At 43.1% G+C, this 26297-nt stretch overlaps 1 protein-coding gene across 2 annotated transcripts; it reads left to right on the plus strand.

The window, feature by feature from the left end:
- Positions 1–3: 3 nt before the first annotated feature.
- Positions 4–25930, plus strand: CHD1L (chromodomain helicase DNA binding protein 1 like). Of its 2 annotated transcripts, XM_056340485.1 has the most exons (23): positions 4–198; positions 1499–1611; positions 2393–2499; positions 3733–3847; positions 5963–5994; positions 8564–8645; positions 9892–10054; positions 10385–10540; positions 11734–11826; positions 12277–12373; positions 13820–13893; positions 14995–15105; positions 17203–17317; positions 17761–17914; positions 19016–19181; positions 20549–20694; positions 21059–21222; positions 21956–22164; positions 23215–23313; positions 24093–24163; positions 24420–24534; positions 24781–24889; positions 25576–25930. In XM_056340485.1, the coding sequence occupies exons 1-23, from the start codon at positions 102–104 to the stop codon at positions 25652–25654; spliced, it is 2667 nt and encodes an 888-aa protein (XP_056196460.1). In that variant the 5' UTR covers positions 4–101; the 3' UTR covers positions 25655–25930. The 2 variants fall into 2 exon arrangements, with proteins under 2 accessions (XP_056196460.1, XP_056196461.1); XM_056340486.1 differs by lacking the exons at positions 4–198; positions 1499–1611; positions 2393–2499; positions 8564–8645 and having other exon boundaries at positions 3751–3847.
- The last annotated feature ends 367 nt before the right edge of the window (positions 25931–26297 follow it).

Consider the following 26297-nt stretch of genomic DNA (forward strand, 5'->3'; position numbering starts at 1 on the left):
CAGGGCGCCTGCGCCCCGCCCGCGGCCGGCGGAGGTGGCGGGAGCCGCGCGGGGCCGGCTGGTGCCTGACAGGGCGGGCCGGGCCTCCCCTGCCGCCCGCCATGTCCCGCTTCCTTCAGGCGCTTCGCCGCGCTGCCAGCGCCCGGGCGACCGCTCCAGGCGTGGAGGAGGCGGACATTTACCGGTGGGGTCTGACAGGTCAGCGGGCCGCCGTCGGTAGCCGGGCGGGCCCCGGGCTGCCCGGGGAAGGTGGTGGCGGGGGAGCGGTAACGCGCGCTGCGGGGGTCCCTTCTGTGAGGGAATGGCGGGGGCCCTGCGGCTGGGCTCCGTGTTAGCAACCTCCGGGCCTGAAATCAGGAAAGGTGTCAGTAAAGGTGGCTGCCGGCCTGGGAGCGTGAGCTCTGGATGCTGCAGCGAGCGGGGCCGCTGCCGTGCCGGTGCGGGCCTGCCGCCGCTCCTCACTCGCGCTCCCCTCGGCCCTGCCGTGAGGGGGGTGCCAGGGCAGGGCCTTGGCTCCCTCGGCCCCGATTTTACCATTCCAGTGCCTCAGCGCGGCCTTCGACAGCCCTGCGCTTCGAGACCACATCGACAGGGCCGCGTTTAGCGGCCTCCAAGTGGGTTGATGTTGAGAGTGAAGCTTTTAATGCACTTTCTGCTGCCTGAAGGGTGGATGTTAAAGGGGAATGGCCAGGCCATCCACCCTGCTTGTGTATTTTCCTGAGATGTGGGAAGCCCTTGTTTCAATCCCTGTGCTGCTTTGGGTTTGTGTTTCCTGGGGGCTTCACACTCTCTGCCTGCATGTTTTCCTGGGGAGGAGAGGGCAGGAATGGCACAACGTTATTAACAATAGACAATATAATTAACAGTACGCAACATAATTAACAGTACGCAACACTTGAGTCCAGGTACAAGGAACGATCTTGAGAACTCCTACTTGACTTATTTTGTGTTTGTTTTAACATATTGTGCCCCATCATTATGATTGTAATGGTGGTGGTAGCTAGAGTGACCTGCAGTTGAGGTCTGCCCTCAATTCTTAAGTTCAGGAAAGCTGGAAAACATGTGGAGAAACTGTTATTATACAATAGTAGATTGTTACAGACATTTCTGGTAGCCTAAAGCATGTCCGTGCATCTAATACTTACATATTTGAAAAAGTGGCTGGAGCTGAAAATGAAGCTGTCTTTTAGGAATGCAAAGTAGCAACTTGATTATTGGATTAGATTCCTTGTAGAGGCCTTTGTAATGACTTGGGGCATTTTTGTGTGCACAAGTTCCTGAATATGGTTTAATTTAATGGATTTGCTGTAACACTAGTGTGTCTGTTCTCCAGGAGCGTAAACCATCTTCTGCTGAAAACTGGTGTGCTTTTCCTGTAGGGCAGATGTTTGGGAAGACCTGTTCTGGGCAGGATCTGCTTCTGGTGGCTTCAAGGAGTAGCTCTGTATAGAGTGTACTAGATGACTGTGTAAATGTAATTAATTGCTTCTATTGCCAGGCATTAAGCTTCGTTCCTATCAAACAGAAGGTGTAAACTGGCTGGTGCAATGCTATGAAGTCCAGCATGGATGTATCCTGGGCGATGAAATGGGTCTTGGGAAGACTTGTCAGGTGTGTTTTCTTCTACTTCTTCTTATGGAAAATGATCTTTGCCTAACTTTTTTTTTTAGCCCTGTGCTTCTGCAGAATGGAGAAGAAAAAGCATCCTAATGACTGGTCAGTTAAGCAGCTCAATCCTGAAGTCTCTTAAAAGAGAGAGCTCACTGTTTCTTTCATTCTGTAATCACTTAACTGTTAGGTCCTGAATAACACTCTAAAAAAGTTTCAGGGTTTTGTAAAAAGATGAGCGGTCTTTTTATACTGACACCTTAATGCATAATTTGTAGTACAAAGAGTTGAAAGCACAGTACATAGCCAGTACAGAGAGGATGATGTTGTTTTGATGCACCTGCAGCAAAATTATTTTTGAGTTTGCAACACATGGATTAAAATTGACAGGTGTAAATTTTTCAGAGCTTTTATTTTTTGGTAAGTTTTTCAATGGGTTTCAATTTTGTTGGGAAATAACTGTGCTTTAGTTCAGCTAGTTTTATTCAGTCAGTCTTAAATAATAAACTGTTAGTTTCAGAAAATGATGTATGGTAGATCGTTTTTGTGACTGTGGGAGAAAGGCCTTTGGAAAGGGGCTTCAGATATCAAAGTCATGTTTTGGGATCTAAACTTTTTTGTCATTGATGGTGGATCTCATTTGATATTCTGTTAGCTCTGCTTTGTGCTAGAGAACCTGTGGGAATTATCTACGAAGCTTAAGAAGGAGACAGTTTGTGTAGGTTCAGGCTACTGGGTTGAACCCTTTCCTTGTTATCAAAAAATTATTTTCTTTGCCTTCTAGACTATTTCTCTACTTCTTTATTTAACAAAAAAAATAACGAACAAAGAGAGATTCCTGATACTTTGTCCTCTGTCTGTTCTGAGCAACTGGAGGGAGGAACTGGAGAGGTAAGTTTCAACAGTTGTCCAGCTCATCATATTCTTGCACAGCAAGTTACAAAGATTCTCTTCAAATGTGCTGAGTGCAACAGTTTTCTTCCTTTCAAAAGGAAAAAAAGTAAAAAGGGAAGCTACTAAACCAACAAATCAATGCAAACTGTGCAGTTAATGTATAGTCTTTACAATGCTGTGGTATGCATTAATTCATCCAAGTATTGGCTGACTTTCAGTCCAAATGCCCCTACTAGCTCCTTGCTTTTTATTGATTTATAATGCTCCATGCTCAGCCTCTCTTAGGCAAAATCTGCTGAAGACGGCCAGGATTCTGTATGTTGAAAGGTAAGACCCGAATTGAATAGTATCTTTCTTGGCATGCTCACATATATGCATGCAAAATACATTACATCTGTGCATGCAACCCGTCTTCACAGGGGTGCAGTGACTGTGCTGGTGGCACATTTGCTATGCCTGGGATATGTACATTTTTAAGCTGAAGCCCAAAGATTCTTTTTAAGTGGGAGGGCAGAAAGTTAAAGATGAGAACAGAAGTCTGTCTATGTGGCCGTCACACGATGCTGTCTCTTGGCATCTGAAGTTGTCCAGGTTACATTCTGAAGTGAGCTTGCCTGATCTGGGTAGATTTACAGCTGGAATAGTTGGGGCAAAGTGCATCCCTGGTGTAGGTGCAGGAGGAACATTAGGCAAATATCAGTGGTGGGATTAAATGAGGAAGAATTTTATGGTCCCAATTCTTCCTCCATGGAACTGGTTTTATTTGCTTTTTGACTAAGGATAGATTTTTGAGGTCCTGACTTGGACCTGTTTGCCTTTATTTTAGCATGATTTAGGCTGTTTCTTTGGTCCCAGCTGGGCAAACTGTATTCATTCACCTGCTTTTCATGAGCTTTTTCAGTTCTGAATAGCAGATGGGCCATGACTGGTTTTCAGTCTCATGTCAGTTTTCAGTCGTCTGCCTTGAACTTTGAGACCTAGGATAATGTGCTTTATCTGGGACTTGTCCCAATCAGTACCAGCAGCTGAGGTGCCAACCTAAGATGCAAATTAGGAAGGAATTAGATTCAAAAGTTGAGATACAGCCACATCTCACAGGAGGGTAGAGCGTTTGAATAGAGGTTCTCATTATCTGTGCAGTGTAGCTATGTTTGTTTGTAGGGTCCAAGGTCATAAACACATGAAAGACACAGCTTGGCTTACTGCTTTTGCTCTTTCTTTTGATGACAGGTTTGCTCCAGGTCTTTCCTTTGTGACATACATAGGCAACAAGAATGAGCGACCCAAACTGCAGCAGAACCTGAAAGAGCAATCTCACTTCCATGCACTCTTGACGACATATGAGGTACATGGTATCTTTGTCACTTGAAAGGGGATCTCGAGTTTTTCCTCACCTTTTCCATTCCTCTCTACCACCCAGCTCATGCCTTGTCCTCTGTACTCATCTCTGACCTTCTTCAGGGATTTTCTACTCTGTAACACGTTTCACCCACTCAGATATCTAAGTTGCTGCAGTTTTTGTGTCCCTAAGATAACCTGCTTTAATTCCAGCTTTACCACACAGCTGTATCACACCTTGAGTAAAGAAAACAGACACATATCCATCCTTAGCTAATGCTAAATGGTATCTGCATTGTCTTTGTGTGGTGCTTTACTGACCTTTAGCATTTAATAACGCGTACACACATGTGATGTTTAGTAAGATTCTATTAATCAGGCAATGCAAGAACTCCTAGAGTTTGCCTTTTTTGTGCCCTCTTCAGCATGCCCTCCTCAGGCAAAACTCTCATTCCTGGGCTGCAAAATGGTGAGGGTCCTGTTATAATGGGTAGGTCTTTGAGCTGAATGTGATCAGAGCTGTCCTAAGAAGGTCCTGTCCTCCTCTAAATGGAACCAGCCAGAAGAGGGTTGCTTTCTTGGTCAAGCTTCGGACTTTGCATGACCTGGTGCTTAGTTATCTGCAGTGGGAAAACGCCCTTATTTTTCTCTTACAAGTCAGTCCCACTCAGGCATTAATTTCGTATCAGCACTTTGATTTTATTTTAGCAGTCTCTTAGCAAACACATCAACTTAAAATAAGATGTAAGGCATCTCTTACAGCTCCTTTTCTTTTTTCCCCCCTTCTGATCTCACTTTCCCTTTGCCCTTTTGCTTTCCTTCTCTTCAAGTATTTCACTGTCCCCTCCTGCTGGGAGCTGTGTGACCTGTGCTGACCACTCTGAACTTGCATCTTCTTCCACGTTCCACAAGCAGGAGTGGGTGGCAGTGATAACCCTTGTCCTGAATGTGATAAATGGCGGTGCTCATACTGTAACAAGTCTGCTGAAACAACTGTATTGAGATAATCACTTAGCTAGTATTTTTCTTGTTTCTGTTGCTTTTAAGGATAAAATTCTGTGCTTTTTAAGGATGTCTTAAGGGACCTGATTTCCCTTCCTCTTTGAGTCTGAAGTTGGGCAAACAATGTGTGCACTTTAGGATATTAGCAGGCCATTGTGATAGCTTAGATTAATCTGCTGAAGCTTGTGCTTGCTTAGAGTCAAAAAGATTGTAGTGCTTGTGCTGGTTTTGGCTGAGATAAAGTTAAATTTCTTCATAGTACTTAGTATGGGGCTGTGTTTTGGGTTTGTGCTGGAAACAGTGTTAATAATACCGGGATGTTTTGGTTATTGCTGAGCAGTGCTTACACAGAGTCAGGGCCTTTCCTGCTCCTCGCACTGCCCAGCTGGTGAGTAGGCTGAGGGTGTACCAGAAGTTGGGAGGAGACAGAACTGGGACAGCTGACCCCGAGTGACCAAAAGGATATTCCGTACCATATGATGTCATGCTGAGCAATATACTAGGGGGGAGGTTGGCTGTGGGGGTGCTGTGTGGGGACTGGCTGAGCATTGATCAGTTGGTGGCGAGCAATTGTTTTAATTTGCACCACTTGTCTTTCTTGGGTTTTGTTTATGTTTCTTTGTTATTTTCCTTTTCATTATGATTTATTTTTTTATTTTATTTCAATTATTAAACTGTATTTATCTCAACCCACAAGTTTTCTCACTTTTACCCTTCCAATTATCTTCCTTCATCCTGCTATGGTGGGAGTGAGCAGATGGCTGTGTGGTGCTTAGTTGATGGCTGGGGGTAAACCACGACATGCCATGTGCATGGTATTTCGTGCTGAAGGACGAGGGTATGAAAAACCTTTACAGAGTTGAAGAACATGTATGGTGTCTGTAAATTTCCGTTAATTCTCTGAGGGTTTGCTGGTGCTTTGCCAGAGAAGAGTTAAAAAGTAGGATCGCAACAGCTTGTGGTTACAATAGCTGCCGTGTTACTTTCCTCAGATATTAAGTGGCTTCATTCCACTCTGCTCCATTTCACCATAGTTGGCAAGCAAATAAAAAGATGCTCTGTGTCTGAACGAGTATATTTACTTAAGACATAAATCATGGTTCATTTTGTTTCATTGCAGATTTGTCTGAAAGATGCAGCATTTCTAAAATGGTGAGTCTAGTTTTAATTTTTTTCAAACTTAATTCTGCATTCTGTGAGTGATTTCTTAGGTGTATGTATGTGTGTGAGATCCCATGCTTGTTTCACAAGAGCCAAGGATGTTCTTTGCTTTGATTAGAGCTTTGCCTTTACTAACTTTCAATGAAGAATCTTTAATGTCAGCTAAGATGTATGTGAACTTCCCCCAAGGACAGTTTTCAAGCCAGTTAAAATAGTATGATCATAGTGACTTACAGCAGTACGCTATATATCAGTCCAGAAGACATATATAGAACAAAGGAGAACTTCAAGAACTTTGGATTACAAAGTTCTTGCAAAAAATGCAAGATTTACTGAAACCGACCTGCATTATACTAAGATGATCATTTGCTAATACCATTGTAGAGGAATGAAGGCAGGTTAATTAACATTGATTATATACAGCTGTGAGCTGGCTTCAGGGGCGGTGGGTTGGCTGATGTGGATAAGGTGCAGCTGTGGCTGGTTCCTGCTAAGCAGTTAAATAGCTCTGAGGGGTATGGAAGAGGAGCAGCCAATGAAGAGAGATGTGGAAGATGCAGAGGGAAGAGAGAGAGCTGCCCTGGATGTAGGAGAGATAAGGATGCAGTAGAGGCAAGAAGCAGGGTGGACTGGTCTGAAGAGGATGAAGAAACAGCATGAACAGTAGATGAACCTTTGAAACCTTGTGGGGGATTGGTGGCTGCACCGGGGCAAGGCGTGGGAACTACTTATTGAAGTTAATCTGGTCTGGGATGGTAAAAGCCTTTTTGCAGCCTACTGGTTTGCTAGTGCTGCGACATACTATATCCTGAAGTTTGTTGCCTCTTGCCAGTAGTCAGAGCTGTGGAGGGCTTCTGGAGCATTATGCTTTCTAGCAAGACTGATTATACAGCTGAAATTCAGTCTGTAGGAAGTATTGTCATGGTCATATAAGATTTTATGGAAGCCTATGCTTGAAACGGAGAGGAATTTTCATATTTTTTAGTAATAATGCCCATGCCTTACAGTGGTGATAAGTGCTGTGACAAATGCTGTGGGCAGCCAGATATCATGAATGGCTTAGGGCCTTCATAGGAGTAGAAACCTAGTCCCACCCCATGCCCCCGACAGGATTTTGGTCTCTCAACTAGTCAGGCCTGCTGTGGGCACCCTGTTGTCTTCAGCAAAGCACCTGTCCTTGGCCACTGCTGGAAACAACAGGTTGTGCTGGCTGAGCGCATCATGGTAGAAATCAGGCCTAATGAAAGACAGCCATGGCCATATTGTCCTTACAGTTCTGTATCATGTCCTGCACTGCTGTGTATGATTCTACTTATTTTGCAGTTTAGCCCAGGTATGTAGTACCCAAGGAGAGCAAGTAAGTAGCCCTGGTATCACAGAAATGTCAGCTCCAATGCAATTTCCTACTTCTAAGGCTAGCACAGAGCCTCAAAGACATGTCACTCAAGTCTGGATTTTTTTGCCCTCTAGTCTTTCTTCTGGAAAAAAAAACATTGCTGATTGTTTGTACCTTGCCCTGTCTAGGAGCAGTTGGAGCGCTTTGTAAATATGGGACAAAGCTGTCAGATGTCCCACTTCTACTCCTTATGAGCAGTGTAGCAGCACAAATGAGTTGTGCAAGAGCCATGCTCTCACATACTGCATGAGAGATCAGACTCTGCTCTGCACACGAGCGTCTGCGATGTTTCACTCTGCAGTGTCTGCTCTCCAATTCAGTTGCTGAGCCTGTGAGATAAGAATAATGACATTTGACTGTCCTGGCAATGGAGAACCACTTTTAAATAGCAAAGAGGAGAATCGAGGCAAACGGAAAGGCTGTAGGGAGAATGTATGTTGTTGTGATTCCTGCCCTTCACTGGGAAGAAAAGCATATGGTAAGAAAAGCCGAGGGTCATGCTTTCACTCCCCTGCCTACTCATCAGTCAGACTTGTCTATGTGGAAATCACTCTGTGACGTGGGAGTTGAAGCCCTAGTGATAAGCAGGCACAAACAACTGAGGGTTGAAAAGATCTGGAGTTTGCACTAAGCCTAGTGGATCTACTAGATCACCAGTGATTCTGCATCCTACCTGAGGAGACACTGCGTATAGCTGTGTGAACCCACAATATGTTGAAGGGTCCTGCCTTGCATGATTTGCAAAAGACTTATAATCACTGTCTTCGCTACCTCATAATAGTTGTTGCATTTTTGCACAGGTGCTTGGGCCTAGTTTCATGTCTCTTTTTTTTCCAAATCATAGACCTCATTGATGTTTAACTAACTTGTGCTATGTCATTTTCCCCATAGTAATGGGAGTAGAGAGAGAAGCAACAAATTCAAGTGAATTTACTGAGTTTTGTTTTCAGAAAAACTCATCCAGGCTGTAGTTAAGGAGCTCTGCTGGCTTTTAAAAACCAGCACTTGTGAATTCCTCCCACCCAACTCGTGATGTTTGCTTGTTCATGTGGTGGGACCATCTCAAGTTCAGCCAAGCAGAGCCACTGCTTACTTCAGTCTTTTTGTACTTACAAGAATAAATTGTCAGCCCCTAACTGAAGATGCTGGTTTGTGTTTGTTCAGCTTTAATTGGGCTGCCTTGGTTGTAGATGAAGCTCACAGACTGAAAAATCAAAGTTCTCTGCTTTACAAGACGCTGTCTGAGGTAAAGTAACTCCTCTGTCTTCTAGTGGCTAATGACTTTTTCCTTTTCAGTACAGCATACAGATTCTCTGTTTCTTCCTCTGAGTATTTATTAAGCTCTGGGCCGCAACCAGTTTCTATCAGAGTTGGTGAACAGATTCCCCACATTTAGTGGCAGATGGACAAAGGCCTTGGAGGTGGGCAGTATTTGGAGCTTATCTCTCATGCTTGGGCTTGATATGTTGGAGCAATTTGAGAGACTTAAAAATGTAAAGCAGCCAAACGTAGTGCTGAACCACAGCTGTGCTACCGAAGTAGTAGAAGTCTGGTTGACCTAAGACAGTGTAAAGCAACAACAGGTTATCTATCTCCAGCTGTGGGAGGGTGAAGGAGCCCTTGCGTAGTTCATGAGACCTCAAGTCCATGTACTACTGACTTCTGTTGTCCCATTTAATAGAGCCACCCTTTTTTACTGAAATTAGTAGAATTGTTCCAGCTTCCAAAGCACCCTGCCAGAGTGTCAGAGTGAAGGCTGTGTTTCCTCTTACGGCAGTGAAACATGGGCATTAGGTCTGGGCTGGCATCAGCACCAAAGTACTACAGTACCTTGAAAAGTAAATTTTTTATTAAATTCCTGAAAGTCTTACATCTTCTGAACATGTCCATGCTGCATTTCAAGAGCTTTGGTTGTAGTCACAAGAAAGTAGGCATGATTTACCTTAGTTCTTCTGCTAAAATATTTTCTATTACCAAACCTGAGAGGAACTTGCATTTTTTTCAAAGTAGCTGTATTCCCCAAGTCTCTTTACAGAGACTACTGTAAGCAACCAGATAATGTTGCTGTGTGTGTTGGTTAGCCAGCAAGAAGAAATGGAACATAGTCTTTCACAGTTTCATTTCACTGTCCTGTTCTGACAGCATTTTCCAGGCATCTCTCATCACCTAACACTGAGTATGCAGTACTGGACTGTAGAGTACATGGATCTGAGAATTTTAATTTTGTAAAATGTCAGTTTTGTGCTTGTTCTTATTTTGCTTACACTGGCTTTCTTGCATTGGTGCCACCCTACTCTGGTGGAGCTGTTTGACTGTCACACCATACCTTATGCTGTATGGTTTTGGCAGACATTTGCAGCATTCTGCAGGCAGTTCTGGGCCTACTTCATCTTTAAGTTAAAACTTAATAGTGGTGCGGGTGGAGTTGTGTATTGAGTAACTTTTCCAGATATTTTCTTCTAATAAATCTGTTTTGTTACTGGTTCTTTCAGTTCTCAGTAGGCTTCAGCCTGCTACTCACCGGCACTCCGGTCCAGAACAGCCTTCAGGAACTGTACTCCCTGCTCAGCCTCATTGAGCCTGACATCTTTCCTAGGGAACAAGTGAAAGAGTTTGTTGAGTACTACCAAGCGATTGAAAAGGAGAGTGAGCCAGGTCAGTAATAAGCGATGTTGGACTTCAGTCAGAACCAGCTGTTATCTTGACTAGGAAACAGGCAAGCTGTGTCCTCTTTATTTGCTTTCTTTTAATGCTGACTAGTTTTAAAACAAAGCCACTAAAAGTAATAATTACTTACCTTGATGTATCTCTTAAGTATTTAAGATATGCAGCTGTGTCTTGGTTTCTCTGTTAAAATTGGGTTGAATCATTTCACTAATAGATATAAGGTTCCTTATACATTTATTTTGAAAGCATAGTTGTGAAGGTACTGTATAAATTCCTTACATTTAATGCAGTAATCTTTTTTCATCTGCTTCTGCATAGCCAAAGAATTGCACCATCTTCTGCAGCCATTTTTGCTTCGAAGAGTCAAATCTGAGGTGGTTGCAGAGCTGCCAAAGAAGGTGGAAGTGGTTCTGTACCATGGAATGTCAGCTTTGCAGAGGAAGTACTATAAGGCCATTTTGATGAAAGATCTAGGTAACTGAGAGTTTTGAATCCTATCACTTAATTTTAAAAACAAAATTAATTCCTTCTGTAAATCTGTGCTCTGTTGTAGTGAAGCAGAAGACACTTTGGCCTGCGGAGTATATATAGAATAACCATGTCAAATTCAGTGCTTTGGGCTGCTTCATTTGTGATTATAGCTTGTGATAAAATAAGAGACACGTGGATCTAGAACTGACTATTGCAGAGCTAGGGAGGGTCAGTTTCAGGATTCTGCTTTGGGCCAGCCTGTAATTGAAAATACTTATCACAAGGTAAGCCTGTTCGTCTTGCATGTTTTTGTGTTCAGGCAAAAGTGTGGTACAAGAAATTTTGGGTCTGTGAATCTCTACAGATTTTCCAGTAGTAGCACAGGTGGTGTAAAGCAAATCTAAACATACTGGATGTAGATACGAGTTTCTTAGGAAAGCACAGGGCCGTATAGACAATGCAACCACAGGCTCTTACCATAATAGCTTGCTTCTTGTCACTTTGCATCTGAACTGTTACAATGCATCCTGAGATATGAGAAAGTATTTGCTTCTCTCAAATTCTTCCTCTTCCATCTATTCAAACCACATCATATGGCTTGAAAGTGCTTATGTGTTGTAGGGAAAGTAAAACTGGGGGGATGGAGACTCTTTGTTCTTCTAGGACTAGCACTTTGCATGAACATCACCAGGCAATTTGAACTTTCCTCTTCTAAAGTCAGCATATGCACACATATTCTTTTTTCTACTCACAAAATTGCAACCCTGACTGCCTGGGAGATCTTTACTATGCTGTATTACTTTTTTTGTTGGAAAATTCAAATAAGGAACACCAAATGTCTTTCCCTGTTCTTAGTGATTTCTAGGTCTATAAATCACTCTTAGAAAAATGACAGTGACCCTTTCCAGTGAGTCCAGGAAGTTGCAGGGAGTTTGATAAGGCAGAGTAGTTTTCATCATGGTCTTATTTCTAAAGGTTTGTCCAAAAAATGTGAGGGAAAATTTTTTTTGGTCCATGAAAACAGATGTAGTAGCCTTGAGATGGAAAAATCAAATGAAGACGTGATATGCGGAGAGAGATACTCCAGTGCTGAAGCACTTGCAGAGCAGTGCTCCGTACCCAGACCTTCCCAGTCACACTCATTGATGGAGCATGGGCTTTCATGCTCAGTTCCTTTTCTGTGCTTTTTGTTCCAGATATATTTGAAAATGAAGGAGGAAGGAAGATTACACTTCAGAATGTCTTAATTCAGCTTCGGAAGTGTGTTGCCCACCCGTACCTTTTCAATGGTAAGCAAGCAGTGTTCTCTCTTGAAATAGAAAAAAAATAAGTTTCTTAATTTACACAGTGGTTTTCTATTATTGCTTGGCAGCATAATGCATAGAAGAAGCAAGTAATAAACAATGTTGTACTTGAATTAGTAGCAGCTGTGAGTTTGTGACCAGTTCCAACACATGACAGTTCATCAATAATGAGGAATCAAGTAGGGGACTGTGTAAAGTCTGAGTTTCTTACTGCAGCCCTCCATTTGTGCATCTTGTCTTACCTAAACAATGAAGTCACAATAGTTTTCTGAACTACTGAGGGTGTCCTTTAGATACAGAGAAGGACCATCACTTCTCAGGCAAGCATCACGGAGGTCTGCTTAGCGATAGTTGGCAGTGCACACACTGAGGTTGACCACAGAGTCGTTACTTGCATAGTATTAGGTCTGCTTCTGAAACTCTTTTCTGTTCCAGGTGTTGAGCCAGAACCGTTTGAGATTGGAGACCATATTGTTGAAGCCAGTGGCAAGCTGGTTTTGTTGGATAAACTCCTTTCATTCCTGTATGCTGGGTATGTCATGTTGGGGTGAGGAAGATAGGGTGGGGTTGACACAGGGGGAAGAGGTAAACCAGGAAGGCAAACTACCTTGCTTAGCCATAAATTGAGCAGATATTAATTACAACACAAGCGCTGCCCTATTTATTGCATGTTACTGACTACCTGAAAGAAACAATTTCAGTATAAGGAGCTGCATTAGAGGTCGTAGAGGAACCTCAAGAGATTTTTTGAGCTTCCCTTTAAACATTTCTCAAAACACTTCACTAACTCTCTCACGTGTTCTCATATTTGCCATATTTGGGAACTTGGGAGAATAACCATCTGACGTGGTATTCAGCATATCTGGTTTGACCACAGGTTTCCTGAGAGTAGCTTCCAATGCATCAGTTCAGTTCCTTTATGCTATGTTGCTTGTTTCTGCCCGGGAGGCAGAATGGATAGTAAATGTGAAAAATAAAATTTGACTGGACCAAACCCCAAGAATAAGCTTAAACTTCAGCTTTGGGAATGGCATTCAGAACTCCTTGTGTTGAGCTCTGGTGACTCCATAACCTGGAACCCAAGGACCTTGGGTATTTACCTCAGCTCTCAGGTGGGAGGCAAATCAAACTGTGGTTTGCATTCTTGTGCAGTCTGTGAAGCAGTGCCCTCCTGCATGATAAAAGTTCTACCTTCTCTCTTAATTGGGCTGAGATTTCTCTTTGACTGCTTCCAGAGGACAGAGCTTCAACAGACCTCTGGAAGTTCTAATATGGAGGTCTTTGTCCTTCTGGTGTGTAGCACCTTGTAAATGGGTGCCTCTACCTTGAACATCTTTGGCCGAGAACCAGCCCTGTGCAAATTCTGGACTTAAAAATGCCTGTGCTCTGCTCTACAGTGAAGTCTGATTTGAACAGAGCACTGTGAGGCCTAGAGCTTGGAGGGAAGTGACTTGATTTCTCACTTATATGTGATTATAGGAAGAGTTTGATCTTTGAGGGTCGTTTGCTGGAGAAGGAAATGCTCTGCTGTCACAGAGTTGCTGATATTACATTTCCCCACTATTTAAGATGCTTTGTAGCGTGTGATTTGGGAGCAGTCTTTTGTAGCAGGTCATGCGGTGAGGAAGCCCTGGTAATGCTTGGTTGAAGCTGAGATCCTTTTAGACAGGCTCCTTTGGGTCCTCCCCAGGCTGCATCAAGCCAGCAGCAGAGCTGCGCCAGAGCCTTGTTATCTCTCTGTGACTCCACTCTCTAGACATGGCAGCTGATGATGGCAGACAAAGCTAACTGGTTGCATTTGGATGTGGTGCTGAAAATGTGGTGAGGGAACAGGCCATGACTGTGAGGCTTAGTGTACACAAGTGATAAGGCCTTGCTATGTAACGGTGACTGGTTAAGCTATTGTAACCCCTCTACCACTCCGTGAAATGCTATCATGGTATGTTGAGACTCATGGTATCTCATGTTCTTCTTCCAGTGGCCACCGTGTCTTGCTGTTTTCTCAGATGACTCAACTGCTTGATATTCTGCAAGACTACTTGGACTACAGAGGTATGTTCTGCACACTTTGGGAGAAGAGGGCTTATCCTTATGATCTCTGCTATATGTTGTTCCTCTGATTTTGATTGATCAGCCCGGGATGGAGAAGGAACTGTGAGGACTTATACTTCATAGTAGATAGAAACCATATTCTTGCAGCGGTGCTGTGAGTTGGAGGGCCTTGAGTTCAGCTCTTTGCTGTGTTAGCACCTGCCTGAAACGAGCTGGCACTTAAATGTTGTTCTTCAAACTAGTTTCAGCTTTGGTTCCTCAATAAAATGTAGTTAACAGATGGCAGGGTAGCAATGTTTCATTATATACCTGTGTTCAATTATGTACCTGAGTCCTGAAATAATTGCACTGAAGGCAGTAGGCTTGCTCTAGATTCAATTTGTCCAGCACAAAACACAAATTGGGCCACATTCATACCAGGAAATTAATTTTTGATTAAAACAGTTGTTGGCAGCAGGGCCCCAACATGTCTGCAAGGCCAGATTGGATCAGACCACTTTTGGCAAGGTTAGCAAAGTGTTCTTGGGACATTTTCTTTTGTTTCAATCCACATGGCTCCATGCCTACTTAGGATTTCCCATGAAAGAGGCTTTTGTTTGGTGTTTATGGTTTTGGACGACTAATAGTGCAGGATAAAGCCAAATGTAGGGCCATATCCCATACTGCTCGCTCACAGGAAGGCACACATTGAGGGCCATGGGAGTTTGCATAAGGAGGATCCAATGGTTGTTGGCCTGTTTTGTGGGGCCAACAGCCAGCACAGCATAGTCTGAAATGAGATTCTGAACTGATGTTCTTTTACATTGGCTCTGAATTTTCCTGTTGTGTTTCCAAGCAGTACGTTAAATGCTAAGAGTCTCTTCTTCAAACCCAGCTACGTTACCCTTTGTTGACAGTCGACCTGGAAGTCAGGGTAGTTACTTCAGTTTATACAAGGTTTAACTGGGAAGGAATGAAGGAGTTGACTACACTAAAACGAGAATTGAGCCAGGAGGATTTGGCATAAAAGGATTCAGGGCAGTAGTGAGACAATAGAGAATGAGTAGGAGGGTAAGAGCACAGACAGAATTTCAGAAGCCTACCTGTTTCTTTTTTGAAAAGGCTACAGCTACGAGCGGCTGGATGGTTCTGTTAGAGGTGAAGAGAGATACCTTGCCATTAAGAACTTTGGTCAACAGCCCATCTTTATCTTCCTGCTGAGCACCAGGGCAGGTAAGTAAGGAAAGGAGAGACTAACAACCCATGTTGCTTCTGCACTCTTCTTTTGCTCTCTCTGGCAGGATTTCAGAGAGTTCTGATTCCTGCAGAGCCTGTTCATGATGAGGATTTTTGAGGGAGACAAGACACATTCTGAACTTGAGTCTCTCAGCTAGGACATCTGGTTTCTGTGCTTTCCTTTTGGCAGCTGATGCCAAGATACTTTTCATATTGCAGCCACTTGAGTTACTTTTTTTATTCCAAGTTCCATAATGCCTGTCCCTGTGCCAGGTTGAGCTTAAGGAATCTCACTAGCATTTTATTTCTGCAAGCACCAGACTTGAGGCCCGAATAGACTTCCCTTAAATAAGCTGGTGGAATTGCTTCTCGAGTTTGCTGAACATGGACATGCTCTCTAGCTGGCAGACAGACTCAAATGAGAGCCTTTTAGCATTCTGAGACTGCAAAGAACACTGTGGGACTGATACAAAAAAAATGGCAGAAAGAAAACCCTCTGGACTTTGTTTTTATAAGTTTAGAAGGCAGGCATTCTTTGTTGCAGTGCTGGGTGCACGGAGATTAGCATCTCAAATCACGTACACCTATCCAATCAGCATTCCTCAATCTATTACAATAAAGCATACATATTCATCATATTTCCCTAGAATCTAATGCATATTATAACAGATTCCCCGATTTACATATGCATAATACATTTGCGTATGCACACTTCGCTCCTGGGGGTCTTTCTTGGAGTCTTTTGAGACCTCTGGTGGTTGACAAGTTGGTGAACTTCATCTGAACTTTCTTGGGGAACATGCGCACTACTTGTTCTTGTATAACTTCATTTGTTCTCTGCGCTGTATGGTTTTGACCACAATGTTCTGTTACCCCACTTCTCTCATCTAGGTGTCTCAGAAAGCTTGCTACATCTTAGTGAGCTTATTCAATAGGTCAAGTTAATCACTGCTTTATTTTCACCCTCTGTTAGTGGTTCTTTACATCTTAGTTATATCAGGACTGCCATCTGTGCTTATTCCCCTCTTAGCTCCTCGGGCAGGTCTGTGTCTTCTACACAGTATCAAACCTCCCTGTCCCTGTTCAAGCAAGGACAGAGGCAGACTTCTGCTTGCCTCCAGGGGAGCAATCCGCCCTGCTTCACCTGAAAGCATTGAACTTAGCGAACTAAGTCTTCATTTGGCCTTCTGGTCAGACTTCCCTGTGTGAGCCTGGCTCCAATGATACTGCAGTGCATTGTAGGAAGTATGTAGAGAGACGGAGGTGCTTAATGTAGGAATAAGTGTGTCTCTCACCACAGTGCCTGCACTCTCCCTGCCCATGTCAGTCAGAGTTGGTTTTTACTGCACGTTGCTATGTCTAGCCAAAGCATCTTGTATTCAGCTGGGAACAAGTGTGCTAACAGTATTTCCATCACTGTTATGTTATGGACAGAGATTTTCAGGTGCTTGACTACCTCCGTTTGCAGGGATTTTCTGATTGTCGTGAAGAGGGTTTTGGCATGAGCTGGAAGAAATGAGGCAGCAGGCTCCCACCTCTTTAACTACAGTATACAGTCACAATAGCAGGTATTAAAAAAACAGACTTAACTGTATTTTTTTTCTTTTTATTCCATGAGAGCCCAAACTCTAATCTCAAAAACTTTTAAGTCACATAAATGCCTAGGCTCTGGTTATTGTATAGTTGGGCCTGGTTTTCCACTGTTTAAGCAGTGTATTTACCAGTTGCTTCTGTGCTGCAGCCAAGTCGTGACTTGAGCAGTCCCTTGTAGCCTCAGTGAAGTCAGCCCTTGCTGGGTTATTCTGCCTGCCAGTGGAAGAATATGTCTGTGTTGCACTGGTTCACTTGCCCTGTATCTCTTCTGGCTGTATTGCATAATACAGCTTGTTTTTTTGCTATTGCAGGAAGCTAGGAGCTGGAAATGGGAGGCTCGCCCATCTTCTTAGATCCTTATGAGGCTTAGATTTGGGGTTGAGAGATACATTGAATTAGATGTGGTTGATCAGATCTGAGAGCGCCTTGCACAGCATAAATTGTCCAGCCTCTCCTTTATTTTTTGCTGGTGAACTATTTTGTGACCTTTTTTGTTTGTAGGTGGAGTTGGCATGAATCTGACAGCAGCAGATACAGTTATTTTTGCGGATGGTGATTTCAACCCACAAAATGACTTGCAAGCAATAGCAAGAGCTCACCGGATTGGGCAGCACAAGTGAGAAATGTTCCTACTTATGGTTTGGTTGCTGACTTTGTCGGTCTGTCAGTCCTGCTTGCCCTATCCATGGGCAGTGGAAGGTTGAAGTACAATATATTGAAGTTCAAAAAAATGGCAGAGAGGATTTTATGTCTTCGGGGGTTTTGTTGCAGCTTCATGCAGTCTTGTCCTTGTCATGTGTCTAAGGCGGGAGCTTTGTAGATTTGGAGTAGGAGTGGGAGTCTGGAGGTTTGCCTGCTCTTTTGCAGTGAGCATTTCTCCTGTGTCAAGAAGCAATTGTATCAGCATTACATTTCTGCAGATTATTTTTGTTGATTTTGTTCTTGCCTTTTTTTCCCCTGCCAAAGGAGTGGGTGAGGGGATAATGCACCATGCAAGGAAACAGCTTTAGTGCACCTTCTAAAAAAAAAAAAAAAAAATATTTTCTTACACTTTTCAAGGCCTGTAAAAATTATCCGTTTGATTGGGCGAGATACAATCGAGGAAATAATCTACCGAAGAGCTGCTTCGAAGCTCCGGCTGACAAATGCCATTGTAGAAGGAGGTCAGTTCGCTCTGGGAGCGCCCAAGCATCAGGGAGCAGCAGAGTTACAGGTAAAATAAAGCTATATCTTCAATTTGACTCCAGTAGTGTCTTCAGAAATGTCCCAGAGTGTTTCTGCATTTATGTCTAATATGAACCTAGCCAAACGGTTATGTTTTTGGGGGAGATGTGCATTGACATGACAGCTTTTGCATGTCTTAAGAACCAAAATGACATCCCAGGTCCAGACAAGATCTGACATTTGAAGTCAGTTTTTTACAACTTCGAGGCACATCCATTGTTGAAAAAGGTTGTGTTTCCTTGAGGAAGAGGGGAAGGCAGAACCTTTCCTTGTCTTACTTGTTTGTTTTTAATTATAACAGGTCTAAAGTGGAAGCTGACTCATTGTTTCTAGAACTTACTTGTTTCTGATGCTTTTTTCTCACAAACAGAGCTGATGATAAGTACTTAGCTTTTGGTTGCTAGTCTGAAACTTGGTCAACTTTCTGTTGACCTCTTGGCAAATGTAGTGTCTTGGGAGTCAGGGCATGATTTATAATTCTGACCTGAAAGCTGAGGTTTGTGCTGAGAACTTGAGTTGAAAACCTCAAGCAAAGTGACATTTAGGGGAATATACCCGCTATGTGTAGCTAAACCTGGGAGAGGTTTGGAATTAGTATATCCTTTCCCTTGTCACCGCCCCTCCCAACCCTATCAGCATGTATCTCAGCAATTATAGTTTCCATGGGAGAAATGGAACTGAGCCCATAGGAAATTCCATGCTGATATTTTTCTCCCTGTGGATTTTTGTGGTATTTAAGCTTTTGTTTTAAAGGAGTTGGGGGCAAAAACAGGCCTGGTCTTTTTGGCTATGAAGAAAGGTGCTTGAATGCAGTCAGTACAATGCTGTTTTTTTCATCGATCCCTGAAAAAAAAAATGACTGCTCAAGTCTGGATGAGTTATGTTTGAGGGAGATATGCTGTAGGGGCCTGTCCCATCAGGTGCTGGGAGAGCTGGGTGTGTTAAAGCATAAGTATTTTGACAGGTAACATTAAGGCATAATTTCTTCGCTTGTCCATCCTTTGTATTTAAGCCTTAGAAGCTTGAGACACTGGGACTGACAAGTAATCAGGAGTTACTAATACTGAACTTCCCCTTCTCTTTGTTAAAGCTGAGTGAAATCTTGAAATTTGGCTTGGATAAATTGCTGTCCTCTGAGGGGAGTACCGTACAAGATGTGGAGCTAGAAAACATCCTTGGAGAGACAAAAGGAGGGAAGTGGGTAATGGATGTTGTGCTGCCACGTGAAGAAGAGAGTGAAGAGATGGATACAGAGAGTAAGTTAAGAATCTAAATACCTATGATGAAACACATGACACTTAAGTACTGGTAGAGAAAGCTTCCCAGGGAGGGGTGGCATTTTTCAGGCAACAAGAAGAAACGTGGACTTGTAATTAAGTAAGTTACTTGGATTTTGTTTGCGGCCTATCCACAGACTTTATTTCTGAGACTTCCTTGTTCTTCTTTTTGTGCCTATTTGTTAGATAATGGTAACAATACTTGCCCAGTTGGGGGGGGCTTGGGAGCTGAATTCCTTCATGTGCTTTAAATATTTTAAGACCTCGGGTGAAATTCATGAGAAAAGGGGAAGTATTAAAATTGCACCTGCTGTTTTTCTCACAGAGAGCTATTAAATAGATCTATGGTTTTAGAGATATAACAGTAACTTATGGAAAGGCTGTGTAGTATGTGTTTTGTATTTGTCACCAAACAAAAGATTATTTGCCGTGAAAATCGCAAGTTGAAATGCCCTTTTAAAAATTCCAAAATGTGAGATAAGAAATGGAGAGTCACGGTGTCTAAACAACTAGAGCAAACCTACTCTGTGTTCAGTAGTCTACCCTCCAGTCCGAACGGCACACAATTGTGGTTAGTTCTTCATAGCCCCCAAACTATATGAGAATAGATTCTAAGGATACTTTCCTTCTTCTAGTGTCATCGTGAGAAGAACTGAATTTCTGTTTTGAGTACAGAGTAGTACTTAAATATGTATCTGTGACTGAAGCAGAAATAAGGCCCTGCAGGTTAGGTATTGTCTGTACTGCCGCGGTTGCCAGCAACAGGTACTTACTTGCTGAGAGCTAGCAAAGAGTGGTATTTTCTGTTGGTAACTTAGAGGAGCAGTGGTACTACACAGTGTAATAGTTATTGGGAAAATAACTCACTTGATGAGCAGTAACTCTGAGCTGCCAAGAGTTTTGCTTTTTTTGTTATTGTTTATTTTGAGGGGAGCTCAAAAGCCAGTTTGCTGTCCCTTTACAAGAGTTGCCTGTAACTAGATAGCAAAGCTAAATGGATTCGCTACTGGCAGAGGTGCAATGACCGAGGAGAACAGTGATGGAGCCACAGCTTAAGACAGTTAATTGACCAAAATAGGAAGAAGAGGTTTTTGCCAGTATAAATGAGTTAAATGAAAAGCTTTTGCCTAAGGAAGCAAATCTTGATTCTTTTGTTTCTACATGATGCTGTATGAATGTCTACATGTATGACAGTGGTCATACAAAAATTGAGGAAAGCGAACATCTTTTTTCTGCTGAGAGTAGAACAGTGCCACAAAGCAGCCAAATTTCTCTTGATCTCACTGTACGTTGTAGGTGTTAGTGGCTTTCGGTTCATTTTTACACTTTTTAATTATTTTTTAAAGCTCACATGTACGTGTATGAAGGCAAAGATTATTCAAAAGAACCCAGCAGAGAAGACGAAAAAGCATTTGATCAGCTTTTGGATCTTCAGAAAGCCTTGACTGAAGGGACCAGTAAGGAAGGGAGAGCTCTCCGGAACAAAGCAAATGTAAGAGACACAAAAAGGCACATGATGCTCTTTCATTTGATTGTGGAAAATGAGGCTGACAGTTTTGTCTCTACCTGCAGCTTTCAGAAGGCATGTAAAAGATTTGGATGTCAATGTAGTAAAGTTGGCTCTTGAATCTGAGGCCTTGACAATTCAGCAATTCTGATATCCTATCTCTGATCTGTTATGTGGGGCACTCATGTAAACTTAGGTCACAAAACCACATATTATGTGACAATTGGGGTCTGATGATTAAGACCAGTGGACAAGTAGGGAAATGGAAAACGAGTATAGGTTAAAGTGGGCACCAGACACGGCTTTAAGATCATCAGTTTGTTTCCGTGATAGTACTTTCTTTCTCCAGGCCCTTCTCACAGGCCTCCGGGAACAGTCAACCAGGAGGAAACATTTGTTGAGTGCAGAGGAGCTGGATGCTAGGCGGAAGAAGCGCCAAGAAGCAGCAGCAAAGAGAGCAAGGCTCATGGAGGAAAAGAAGGCGGCAAAAGCAGAGGCGGAACGCAAGAAAAAGTAGGGTTTGTAATGCATCTACTACTTGTGAGCTGATGTCTGTTACGCTGTACTCTAGAAATGTGTGTCTGGTTGACGAAAACAAGTTGTGCTCTGTATCTGCTCTGGCAGGTGGGGCTGGGGTTGAGGGGAGGAGATGACAAAATGGCTGCAGGCCACCCTTATGAGAGAGTTAACTTCATACAGCAGAATGTTTGTGTGTGGGCTCAAACTGTGTAACACAGGGATGTGAAGGTGGAAAAATGGCTTCAGCCCCTAGCGAGGGTTCTTTTCCCCTGAATACGCTGCCTGACCTCACATCTAATTTAATTCACAGAGAGTGGCTTGAATAAGAACCCCATATCTGAATGTGCACTGAGCTTATGGGAGAAGCTTTCTGAAATGTCACTGTTGGCTCCTGTGTATTGATCTGTGACTTTCTGGCATGCATCTTAACTTTCTCCTCCCTGTTTTCTAGATGTTCTTCCTTTTCACTGCTTTAAGTAGCTCCTTGCCCCTTGCCATATGCTCATTTTTTCCATGCCTGCAATTGTGTTATTGCACTGGCATGTGGCTCTTCACATCACAGGTAACAACTGTGGTAAATTTTGTTCCTGTCTAAAATAGAGGAGGGGAGCAGAAGGAATGCAAGTCAGGGTCTCCTGTGTTTCACTGCAATGATGTAAAACAGAGTGTGTGCCCCACCCCCGGCTTTGATTTTCATTGAGCAGCATCTTCTCTTGTTTTGTTTCAGGATGGCCTGGTGGGAGGCAAATCATTACACATCTACCTGCCTTCCTTCTGAGGAAAGTGACTTTGAGGAAGAGTCTGAGGAGGATCAAGCTGGGCTGAGTGTGGATTTAGATTACAAAAATGCAGACCTGAACTGTATCAAGTACGTCATGGGAGATGTCACCCACCCCAAAGCAGAAGAGGAGGATGCCATCATTGTCCACTGCCTAGGTGGGACTTAAAACAACAGGAATGTTAGTGGACAAGGGGGCTGAATTGTCCCTACTAGCTCAATAGTTTCTAATTCACATCCAGACTGAAATAATTTGGATTTGAGTCTGGCTTAATTTTGAGTGGTACAGAGGCAATACAGCCTCTACCCCACCATGTATAACCCAGACAAGTACTAGCAAGATAAGATGTACACTGGTCTTTTCATGTCCTCACTGGATTTATGGGCAAGCCTCTTGAAAAGTGCCTGTATGGCTTGAAATTTTATGGCTGTGGCCAAGTGGGCACAGTTCCGCCTGAGAGCAGGGCCTTTTGTTCATCCTGTGGTAGCTGTAGGGATTGAACTGAGAGATTGAAAATCATCTCCCTTATATCATCAGCCACAAGAGAAAAGGCACTTCCAGAGGCTGAGATCAGACTTTCTCTGTCTCAGTGTTTGTCTCTCAACATTTTAAGTACAGAGGCTCTAGGCTAGTCTTCTAATTTAAGGACCTCTGTTAAGGCAGTAAAGCTGAGGGAGAAAATTCACATGACAGAGTTCCTTCTGAATCGGTGCTGGAGCTGCTCTCTGAGCTGAGCTGTAGCAGAACATTATACTCTGCTTTGGTATATGTTAAACTTGCACGAAACCTCATGTTTAAAATGGAAATGCCAAGTAGAAGTGAAACCCCGCAAATAACACACATCCGGTTGTGGGAAGCCCAAGGCACCAATCTGAAGACATACTAGATGAATGCTCTATGCACCTATGTGCATATATGTGAGGATACCAGCAGGTTTATATGCTCAGTGCCATGGTTAGTGCTTGTTTGAGCACCCTGAATGGACAGCAAGAAGGAATTCTTCCCAGAGAGTTTTTCTGTGGGAAGTTTGTTTTTCTCAAGGGCTGAGGTTTATCCTCTAGGATGGTCCCTTGACGACTGGTTGTGTGGTTCCTGTATCTGGTTTTGATAATCATTCGTTGCATTTGTACAGAGTAGGTCCCTTTCCTGCAGGGGTGGTCTTTATCCTCACCTTCTAAAAGGAGTCTAATTTGTCATCTCGTTCTAGATGACTCCGGCCGCTGGGGAAGGGGTGGTTTGTTTACAGCTCTGGAGGCTCGTTCTGATCAGCCAAGGAAAATATATGAGATGGCAGGAAAGATGAAAGGTAAGAGATTAAACCACAACCTTAGGCCAAGATACTTGAAAAAGCTTAAATCCTACTGATGTTGCAGGAGTGAGGTGCCTGGATACCTCAGTACTCATGTTTTTTCCTCTTTCTCTGGATACGTGCATCCCTAGCTCTGAAAGTAGTAGTGCAGTGGGTGCTTTGACTTGACTTATCTGGAGTGTAAGAACTCTGCACAGAGGGTTGGTCATTGCAATGCGTACTGCAAGTCATAAAAAAAAGAAGAAAATCGAAGTTATTCATTATTCACAGGATTTTTTCACTATATGCAAGAAAGCACTGCATCTTCTGTCAAAGTGCTTTTAAGAAGAATGAAAGCCATCTCAGGCAGTACTCAGCTGACCCTTTGGCTCCCTCCAAGCACTAGTCTTCTAAGCATTTATTAGCAGTTTTGAGCTACCTGCAGCTGGTGAGGAATGTACCCCTTGCTGTAAGGTGGACCTGTTGTTTTTCATAATTTCCTGGGAGATGCTTTCTTCTTGTTCCAGCGTCTCTTTCCATTTGTGGTCTTTAACTGGGATGTATGTGTGTCTTTAGGGGGGGGGGGGGGCGGGGCGCAGAGGGAGCGGTGTGGAGGTAACATCTGTCTTGCTTCCCTGGGCAAAGGGTCTGACTCTGCTGAAACCATAATTAAAAAAAAAAAAACCAAGCCAAGGAGAATAATACAGAACATTGACAGTGAAATCACTGCTCCATTGACTGCCTGTTGACTCTTTAGGACTGTTTTTTTTGTTACTGTTCTGTTGTTTTCTGGACAGATTTGGAGTTAGGAGGAACCCTGTTGTTCCCTATTGATGATAAAAAATCCAGGAAAAAAGGACAAGACTTGGTGAGAATGAGAAGCTTCTTTCTGTGTTGTTCTGCCTGCATGTTTTTGAAGCTGTGTATAATGAACATTATGTCTTTTTTCCCAGTAATAATGGCGCTGAATACTAAACATGACTAAGTTGCAGTTAAATGTTAGAGAAAGATCTTTGGCTTGTTTATTAAAGCTAATAGTAATGCCGTTTTCCAGCAGCTATCACTGTGTCTCTTAGCACTGTATATAGACTCCCATTTAATTTTTTTGTATGTTTTCTACTTAGTTGGCCTTGATTGTAGCTCAGCACCGAGATCAGTCCAACAACTTGTCTGGCATTAAGCTGTCTGCTTTGGAAAAGGGCCTGAAGAAGATTTCTTTAGCAGCCAAGAAAAGGAATGGTAAGTGTCTGTGCAGTAGAACAGTGAATCCTTACATATGTGGTTGCATCTAAAGGTGATGACCAATTTCCACCTCTCCTGTACTGTTTTTTGTGAGGTGAAGTAAGAGTGAGACCTCCATGGCAGATATTTTGTGTTCTGAAATACTACTTCTGCTCATGTTGGGTAGCTTGAAGTCCTTACCTAGACCACTTTCTGTATGTGTATCTTGTCCTAAAGAGTGTGCACTCCCTATTCCCTCCTCAGCAACAGTGCATCTTCCACGCATCGGGTACGCAACAAAAGGTTTCAACTGGTATGGTACCGAGCGGCTCATCCGAAAATATTTCACAGCACGGGGTATCCCCACTTTTATGTATCCTTTTGGAGTATTGTCTTACTGTGTTCACGGTCCTAATATTGAAATGATCCCCTAAATATCTTGGTGAATGCAAAGCAAGAAAGCAAGGCAAGGCAGAGATGCCACAGGCCAGCTAAAACTTGGTTTCTTTGACTTTGCTGACATCCAGGAAATCACTCCACGGTGAAGGTGATAATGACAGATTAGTGTGATTCAATATGCCTGTCAGAATTTGTTAGAACTAGGTGCTAGTCTTCTGTTGACAGCCATCAACTTACCTGTATATACCACATCTGTGGGGGAGATGACTGGAATTTCAGAATAACGAAGTGACTCAGAAAGTAGCAGAAGTGAGAAGGTGAAAAAAACATCACAATGTTCCAAGCAAGTGATAACCTGCTTCCTTGGCTGAATGTGGTGGAGTTGGTGTGTGTTAGGACAGGCTCTCCTAACAAAACAGCTCACTGCTTTCACCTTCCAGGAAAAGAAAGAGGTTTACAAGGAGGCTCTGTTTTGTCACTTCTCTAGGAAGACATGCATTTGTTATACTGCCACTGTCAGCGATTCGGTGAAACTGAAAACCTGAAACAAAGACAGTAGTATTCACAGCATTCTGCCTCCTTCCTTGGTGAGTCTCTTAGTGGTCATGTTGTCTGGCGTTCCTTGACATTTGACAGCATTTCCTTGACAGTTTGTATTAGATACTACTTTTGTAGGAATAAAGACTTTTCCTGTGCTTCACAACAATGTTCATCTTCACTGACAGCCTCAAAGCCATGAAGAAGGAGTAATTTCATTGCAAAACATGCTCAAAAAGCTAAGGATCTTTTCAACATCGTGCAGACAGCCTGTATGTATTCACCTTGGAAACATGGCTTACACAGCCACTATTCACCCCTGTATCTCTGCCTTTACTGGTCAGAATGTTTACGTATTGGCAGTAGCTCTGGAGAGGAACGAGACTGCTTCAGAGTTCAAAGAGTCTGGATAAGGATGTTGGCTGGATCCTAGATCTGTTTTGGAGATGGAAAATTAAATTTTCACTGGTGGTTGCTATCCCTTGCAGTAAGTTATTGCTAGGGCTTGAAATACAGTATTGTTTGGCGATATTTCCTTCCCTGCCTTCAAATCTCATCCCTTGTTTCACTATACCCCTTTTCAATGAGCTGTTTAGTAGTTACCTGGGACTTTGTGTACCTGCCCACGTAGACGTGTCAGTGGAAAGGAGGCGGTCAACTATATGACAACCACATAGTATAACCTGTTCATACTGTTCCAGTTTCCCAGAAGTCCATTTGACTTGCATTTGTTCAAATACAAAATTTAGCCACATAATCACGTACTTAGAACCTAGCAAAATCCTGTCCAGTGGTCTTGGCAAAGGCGTACAAGACTGCCAAAACTTGAGACTGGCTTTATAAAT

Source organism: Falco biarmicus, chromosome 5, assembly GCF_023638135.1.
Source record: "Falco biarmicus isolate bFalBia1 chromosome 5, bFalBia1.pri, whole genome shotgun sequence".
NCBI lineage: Eukaryota > Metazoa > Chordata > Aves > Falconiformes > Falconidae > Falco > Falco biarmicus.